The sequence below is a fragment of the Rutidosis leptorrhynchoides genome, chromosome 7 (genome assembly GCF_046630445.1).
Source record: "Rutidosis leptorrhynchoides isolate AG116_Rl617_1_P2 chromosome 7, CSIRO_AGI_Rlap_v1, whole genome shotgun sequence".
Taxonomy (NCBI): Eukaryota; Viridiplantae; Streptophyta; class Magnoliopsida; order Asterales; family Asteraceae; genus Rutidosis; species Rutidosis leptorrhynchoides.
In genome coordinates, this window is record NC_092339.1 from 133948106 (window position 1) to 133956657 (window position 8552).

At 32.1% G+C, this 8552-nt stretch overlaps 1 protein-coding gene across 1 annotated transcript; it reads right to left on the bottom strand.

The window, feature by feature from the left end:
• Positions 1 to 397: 397 nt before the first annotated feature.
• LOC139857338 (uncharacterized) lies at positions 398 to 5334 on the bottom strand. Its single transcript, XM_071846083.1, has 16 exons — positions 5156 to 5334; positions 5003 to 5047; positions 4702 to 4742; positions 4513 to 4594; positions 4390 to 4434; positions 3956 to 4012; positions 3643 to 3702; positions 3431 to 3558; positions 3082 to 3331; positions 2729 to 2795; positions 2538 to 2608; positions 2365 to 2454; positions 1749 to 1857; positions 1287 to 1378; positions 904 to 1009; positions 398 to 643 (listed from the first exon to the last, which is right to left on the bottom strand). Exons 1-16 carry the CDS (start codon positions 5255 to 5257, stop codon positions 540 to 542), a joined length of 1449 nt encoding a protein of 482 aa, XP_071702184.1. The 5' UTR covers positions 5258 to 5334; the 3' UTR covers positions 398 to 539.
• Between the last annotated feature and the right edge of the window lie 3218 nt (positions 5335 to 8552).

Here is an 8552-nt window from a genome sequence, read left to right on the forward strand (position 1 = left end):
GCATTCAGTGATGAACCATTCCATTAAGTGCTGAACCATTCCATTAAGAGGTAAACAAACGCACCCATACACAATCACATTTTGACACCTTACTTCTATATTATTATTTTATAATTTTATTTTCGCCAACTCCCCCTTGTATTCACTCAACATAACAATCCATCAAAAATTAACATCGCTTACCTCAAAAGAAAAAAAAACACCCAAACCCCTCCTAGGAACCTCAACTTCGTCTTCGTGTCACACTAAATTCTAAGTATCCACAAGGATATACGTACACTTATGAAACTTGCAATAGTTTTTATTTTATAGTCTCTTGTAAGTTGGAACTATATAGTGAAAACTTTTACAGGGCACAGGGGTCAAGAACAGTACAGCAATACAACAGGTAAGCATTCAAGACATGCATACACCCTAGTATAACACTAGGAAATTAACATATATATTTAATAAAAATCAAGTTGACAACATATATAACACAAGTCAAACGAAGTTTCAAAGATCAAAAACAAAGCAATTAACCAGCCTGTTGCATCCTTTTATAAAGCATCAGTTGAAGCATACGCAGCATCAGCAGACGAGGTGTCCATATCATTCAAACCCAATTCTTCATTTTGTTCCCACGATCGCTCGTATTCATCAACTGAAATATTCATGCAAATTACCACAACCAAACCAGTTAATTAAGAGAGATCACCTCTTTTCGCTGTGTTAGTTGTAAACATATGCAATAACTACGTGTCATAAAACTGCACACCATGTACGATACGTTCAGGATAACGATCCACCAATATTGTCTATCATGAGTAATAGCTACAGTGGTCAAAAACTCGACACTAATTGTGTTCACACAAATTGTATTTATGATAATACGAAACAGATTGATGAGTGAAATGAACTTACAAGTTAACTGAGAGTCATCTTTAATATCATCGGTCGCTGGTGCAATGAATGAGTTTGCCAGAGCATCGTCTAAAATCAGTGTCCAAGGTTCTTCTATATTTAGAAGCTGTAGAAACATCACTTATCTCGTTAGTTAAATTAAAAATAAATGAAAAATGAAGTTCTGTACACTTGGTTCTACACCACATCTTTTTCACCTAAAGATCCACATAAACACCACCTAAAACCTACACAGTACTAGAACTTGAGAAAAGATATTTCTCAATTAGACCGTCATTTTTAACTAATACAAATATACAATATAAATACAAATTACAATTATTTAAAGGCAGTAATTATCCCAAATAAAGAATACGATGACAAGTAATTTACGAGATTCATACCTTTACGAGTCTCGCTCTGAAGTCCAGCCATTTGCTTTTCCTATCCTCATCTAGACTATCTCCGAAAGTGAACCCATGCACTCTCTCAAGACCTATAATTTTTACACTGAAAATTATAAAATGAAGAATACAATATTTCAACACCTATAAAGTCGCACAGTAAAAAAATTAAATCCCGTAAAAGATGACCAAATGTTGACTCCGCCATTTTTATCCTTATTTCCACTCGATAGAACTCCTACCAAATATAATCAATACAGGTACATTGTGCATACACTAACACTCATATTTTAAAAGCAGTCTATATTGTTTTCAAACTATTTCAACTCATAGCATGGAAAATGTCACAAGTATAAAATGTCATTAAGTATTTAAGTCATTAACTGGTTACAACATTTAGCTAGATGAAAATATAGTAAACAGAAGGAAAAAAAAAAAAAAAAGGCAAAAAAATGAACTCACTTTCGCTGATTTTTGTGATCAAACCTTCTACAGTTGTCACAAGACCTCCCAATGTTCCACCTGCGAGCTCCAAATTGATCTCTGGGATTTTTACACTTGCAGTGTCCGACTAGTGCATACCAACCCATTTTGTTAGTAAGACCTCCAAATATACAAAATAAACGTTGAATTATTCAAAATATAATAGCTAAAAGTTCTTATTGTTGGAATTAGCATGCAAAAAGAACTGATCAGAATGTCTTTTCAATTATACCGCAATTAAGCAACACTGCACAATGGCTTAATTGTGTATCAAAATAAATTTGAATATAATAAAATAGGTATAGCCGTATAGGTACTAGTTATCACGGAAACTTAAGTACATTTCCGATCTTTATATGCTTACTAACTTGGTTCTTTCAGGTTCGAATCCCGTCTAGGACGAATATTTAGTGGTGGCCAGGGAGCAATCCTGCTGGGCTGCGTACATCAAAGTATGGGGTCGGATTACTCGCCCTCCCGGATAGCCCGAACAGGAAAAACCTTCTACCTTTTAATGGGGCCAGATTAACAGACCCAAATAAAGAAGATAAACATATTCTATCAATCAACAGCAAGAATATATACAGAAACATACCTTTATTACATCACGGCTCAAATCTTCGACGTTTTTCACTAATAGTGTCACCTTCTTTCCTTTTGCAGGTATAGCACCACCTGCCTTTAACTGCAAGCAACTAACCAATTTTTAACTATAAAGAATACGGAAGAGGTGGCCAATGATTAACAACAAATAAGATGCTCACAAACCTCTGAATTTTTATAACCACAAGCATCGCAAGTAGATGCCATCACAATAACTTCTTGAAAATAAGGAATCTCTATCAATCAATAGTTAAGCTAAACAAATTTTAGAATAAGACTAAAAGATAAACTTGACCAAAGTTTAGTATTTTTTGCCCTGTTTTTAAGAACCACAACATGAAGAAAATTTGGGATACTAGTAACAAACATCCGAGTTTCACATCTAACAGCACAAGCACCACAAGTGGACGGAAAAGTCATCACCTGATCAAATAAGTACAGTAAAAAAATGTTACATATTGTATACTTTAAACTAAGCCTAGCAAACGGGTCGAGTTGGGTCGAGACCCAAATGGGTTTGGTTCAAAACGGGTCATGGGTCGAATGGGTCTCAATTCAAACGGGTCGGACGGGTCGGGTCCGAACGGGTTGGGTCGGGTCAAGACCAATTTTTTCTTAGAAAAATTTTTCTTGAAAAGAAAATTAATTTTTTTAGAAAGATTTATACTTTAAACAAAATCTAGACTTATACAATCGAGAGCAATAGTACCTCCTCTGGTGCAGTATAACGAAACAGGGTTTCTGTAAATTCTGCACTATTACCCTGAGCAATAGCTCGTCTACCAGCAACTGCTCCAACTGATCCATGGGGTAGTTCAGATGTTTGATTAATAGATGAAACATCGTTTCCATGTTGACTTGTTTGTGATTGGTCAACAAGATAACCAAGTGAGGCTTGTTGTTCAGGCGTTCGCTCATAGAAATCGATAGTTAACGATGGATCGGGGGACGGAGCATACCTATTACAGGTTATTAATTAATGGTCATTCTTAATGTTGCACATTTGGTCAAATTGATGGACTTAAAAACAGGATTTTACAGCAGGATGTAAAACTTACGGGTTTTCGACAAAGCTGTTGCCTGCAGGATCGTCTAGTATGAAGGTAAACGATGAAGTACCTGTTGCGCATGCACGTAGCTTCGGTATAAACTCGTCTATAGCTTCAGCAGTTTGCGGGTCAACTTTCTGAAAAGGTCAAAATCCATGTTAAATTAAGAAATAGGAAACAAAAGAAATTTTGTGGCAGCCATAAGCAATTGAATGCCTAACCTTTCTTTCTTCTTGAAGTGCTTGTAATTCATCAACAGCTCGGGCCAGAATCCCTTCAACCTGAACCGCATAAATGATACATCGGTCTAAGTCAACATAATTGAGTTCTTGCAACAGAACACCTCACAAAAAGTCAACTATATAGTTGACTACCTTATATCTGGGTTTAGCTTATACATATGCTAACACCAAACAAGTTATATTGGTTCGAGAACAACGACAACAACAACAAATAAGGTTGGCTTATCATAAGAAATTTACTACAAATAAGTTTGTTGAATAAAGTCAGCAAAACAAGAATGTAAACAATTACCGTAGATAGAGATCCACGTTGTGACTCTGGAGGTATCTCAAAATCCAATTGAGGTATCTGCAAATACAGCAAACAAAAGTTGACCAACAAATTTAACATCCTACTAATAAACTGCAGTAGCAACCTAATACATTGAATAAAGCATAATACATTTAATCATACATTAACATAACTTATAAGTATAAACGAACGAAACCAATTCGCTTATGTGATAAAGATTGTTCATTTTACTAGAGGAAAAATGATTAGAAAATTTAATTTGTTTATCAATTCGATTCGTATTACAACACACATGAAGTAGATGCATATGCAGGAGTACTAAAAACAATGCTATCAAGTACCATGTTTTAAAGTTGGAATCTCATCACTTAATAACGAGAATCAGATAATGAATTTGACAACTCCTAAACATATATAGAGATATAGGTACATACCTTAATTGTTGCAGTTTCAGATTTCACTACTTGTCGATTAAGCATCTGCAATGAAAAAATTAGTCATTCATGGAAATTAAAATGTTACATGAGGTTTTATAGTATCAGTTAAGCAAAAACAACCTTTTGATCACCTGACGAGAATTCCAACCGATAACGAGAACCTCGTGGCTGTATTTCACCCGCAAATTGAACCTCATTGTTTCTTCATTAACAAAAATAATAAATAAAAAGAAAAAATGAACAAAATAAACAAATATATAACTAAAAAATAAACAAAAATATTACTAAAAAAAATCAATTATTAGATACCTCTCACCACAATGAGGACACTCAAAAGCTGATAACAAAATCTGAAACAAAATAAATTTTGTGAACAACAAAAAAAACAAAATAAACAGACATATAACATCTACGCCATTCATTAATCATTATTATTCTGGTATACATATACATACATATAATCTATAAATTAATTCATAATTACGCAGAGAAATTAACATAACAATGTGGAATCAGACACTAATCTATAAATTTATTGATAATTATGGAGAGAGATTTACAAAACGTTTAAGTTTTAATAGAAACTATAATTATATAATTATAATTATACCTTTCTAAAGTGCGGAATCAAAGTCAGCAGAAACCTGGTTATCCCCTGTCACACAATGACACATAATTCCGTATTAAATCATCAATAGAAATAAATAAATTTAATAATTAGCTTGAAAACTAGGTGTGTATTTGAATTTACAAGCGCACTTACATTTTCACCACACCTCATGCAGAGGCTTTCAACCTGGTAAACAGGGGTGTCCACGTCATCATCATCGGTAGAAACAGCTTCAACAACTGATCTCACATCCATTACTGTTATAGTATCGTATATAGATCTATTCGGGATCTTGTTATCGTTAACTGGAAATTTATGGTGTTAAGATTCTGTTAAAATTATGGGATTCTGTTAAAATTATGGGTTTTGAAAAGTGTGTGAAGGAAGTCGGGTGTATAGTCTAGAATACACAAGAAGATTGAAGAATTCTCGATATTGAAAAACTGCCCCCGCATTTTATGTAGTTTTACGAACAAACCCTACTGTTTTGAGTTTTTTTTTTTTTTTTTTTACGAGGAACCCCACTATGGGCCAGAGCACATTGGCCCCCCACCGCAGGTAAACCCCAGGTAAACGGCAAGCCAACCCTCCACCGCTACCGGGTAAAGCATCCTCCAGCTTTGGTCATTAAATGCGGGCACCCCTTGGAGTTGAACCCGAGACCTCCACCTTCATGGAAAGTGTTGGTGGGCCACCCAGGCTAAGCCTGGATGGTTTACTGTTTTGAGTTTTTTACATCAACTTATATGTAGTATAATTATATATTACTCCGAACATACCCTTTGAGTTTTTAACATTAACATTATATACATGGTCCCACAATTAGGGATGACAATGACCACCTGATCCAACGAATATCCATCTGATTCACTCGATTCATAATGAATACGGATAATTTAAATGGATATGGATACATAAAACTAAATGAATATAAATATAGATAAGGATGAAAAGTTTTATATATGGATATATCCATTATCACCCGAAATACTATATAAATACATAGATATAAATATTTGCAAACACATTTATTATTACAAATGCATATATCATTACACATACATTTACATTTCAACCATATAATGAATTAACTATGATATATTACAATAAACATGTATATTTCATAAAATAAACATACAAAATACACATATAATTTTTCATAATTTACGTTTAATAGTAGTATATTTAACAATTTATGTTATATTTTCAATAAAGATTACACTATTTTGTAGATATATTTTAATTAAGTCACATTATATATATTTTAGCTGTATTATGTTTTATTTTTATCACATATCAGAAAATATTATAATATTTTTTGAGCATTCAATTGATATCCATTAACCCGCTTAATCCATTGGATATGAATATGGATATATGAACCGAAATTAAATAGATATGGATGAACGAAAAGTAAATTTATGTAGATATGGATACGGCGTCACTCGATCCATATCTGATCCATTACTATGCCTAATCACAACCACGGGTTTTGCTATAAAAAAAATTTGTTGGTTTAGTCAAGTTTGTAAAGCGTATTTATATACTAACTAGGATTGGAGGTGATGGGGTAATGTGGTTGTTGTAACACATATCCTTACAATGTATTTTTCGAATGCCAGGTAGCTTCAAAATTGTGGAATAAGGTGAGGGTATGGATCGATATGTTGCTGTCGCGGTTTTTTGAATGGACACATTGGATAGCTTGGTTCGAAGATTGGCGTGAATCTGAAGACCTAAAGTCCATATTGTATGTTATTGTAGCTTCTACCAATTGGCATATCTGGAGGTTTAGAAACAGTCATCTATATCAATAACGCCCATTATAACGTTGTATTTTATTTGATTCCATTTGTCTTTTTTCGTTTAATTGGTATAGAAGCAGAGGCAAAAAAAATGTAAATTGAAATGATTGGCGCGTGAAGCTTTTGTAATGTGGTTCACAGGTTTATCCTAGCTCCTTGCTAGGTTAACACGTTATTTTATAAATAAAAGTTTGGCCGTTAAAAAAAAGCACATATCCTCCCCTATAACTTTGCGAAGCTTTTCAGATCTTTGTTGAAAAGTGTTTGCTTTTTTATTTATATCATCGAACATTTTGCCAACCAAGCCTCTTCAACCGCTATCCAATTTTTTTTGTTGCACGATTCGCGTGCCCTTTCTTTTCCTTTTCGTTAGTGACTTCTTTTTCTCCTCGCGCCACCGGCTTGTTGTGACAACCCGGAAATTTCGGACCAAATTTAAACTTTAATCTTTATATACTCCCGAAACGATAAACAAAGTTTGTAAGTTGAATCTCAAGAATTTTAAACTGTGTTCATACACTCATTTAACCTCGACCAAATTCCAATGATTCACGAACCATTATATGAACGAACATGATTATATATGTATATGTGTAAATATTATAACTTGAAAACATTAACAAAGTATTAGACGTATAATACTTTATATAAACGTATTTGTTTCAAAATATATTCTAATAGTTATCAACGGAATTAAAAGATAATATCAAATGATTGAATTATTAGATACATTGAATTATGGCTACGAGTCCCTATTAGGAGGTCCACTTTGATTTAGGAAACCTTTCCCTTTTAACCATATTCAGAAAATGGTAAAGTGATTTTTCAAATAAGAACAAAGTGTCAACTAACGAGAACTAGATAAGTGTTAGTAAAGATTTCTATTTGATTTTCAATTCATACCTTACAACATTTTCCTCGTGATGTTAATAAGATAACTATTATGACTATCATTTTAAAGTTGGAATGTGGAATGTAAATAACTTAGACTTTGGGTATCGACATTTTACATTAAGGTGATTTCGCACGTTTATCTAACCTTTAAACTTTATATCACGTTGTACCAACAAACGTTAAAAACTTGAAACCTATGAAAAGTATATTCAATCTTATTTCTCTAAAATGTTTTACGATATAACAATTTCTATTAATATAACCTTGTTAGTAAAATGATTCTTAAATATACTTAGTTTTGAAAAACAAAGTTTTCATATTTAATTAATATTGTTTCAAACGTACAAAAAGAAATTTTAAAGAACTTTATTAGTGAAACGTTTTATAAATTGTTCATAAATTTTAAGAAACTTAATTAAAGCTTTGTATCATAAATTACATATATATATATATATATATTTTTTTTGTTTCAAAAACGTAAAACGTGATACGACATAATATTTTCTATTGCTTAAACGTTTTGAACTTTGAAATATAATTAGATAGATATTTCAATTATATATAAGATATACAAAATTATATTCTTAAGTAAGAATATATATACATATATATATATATATATATATATATATATATATATATATATATATATATATATATATATATATATATATATATATTACAAACGCGTTAATGCATAATTTAAATATAAAACGTTTCGATATTATTAAACGTATTATAGTAAACAACGAGACTCTAATTTATAGAAGCAAATGACCACAAGGCTCAATTTTATAAGTTACATTTATTATAAGGTAATTTGTTGATGAGAAAGTCAAATTATTAATAAG

Coding starts and splice junctions, on each gene's coding strand:
- LOC139857338 (XM_071846083.1), bottom strand. CDS start 5,257: ATGGATGTGAGATCAGTTGTTGAAGCTGTTTCTACCGATGATGATGAC. Junction 5,048..5,155: donor GCATGAGGTGTGGTGAAAAT/GTAAGTGCGCTT, acceptor ATTGTGTGACAG/GGGATAACCAGGTTTCTGCT. Junction 2,796..3,081: donor GTTATACTGCACCAGAGGAG/GTACTATTGCTC, acceptor TTATTTGATCAG/GTGATGACTTTTCCGTCCAC.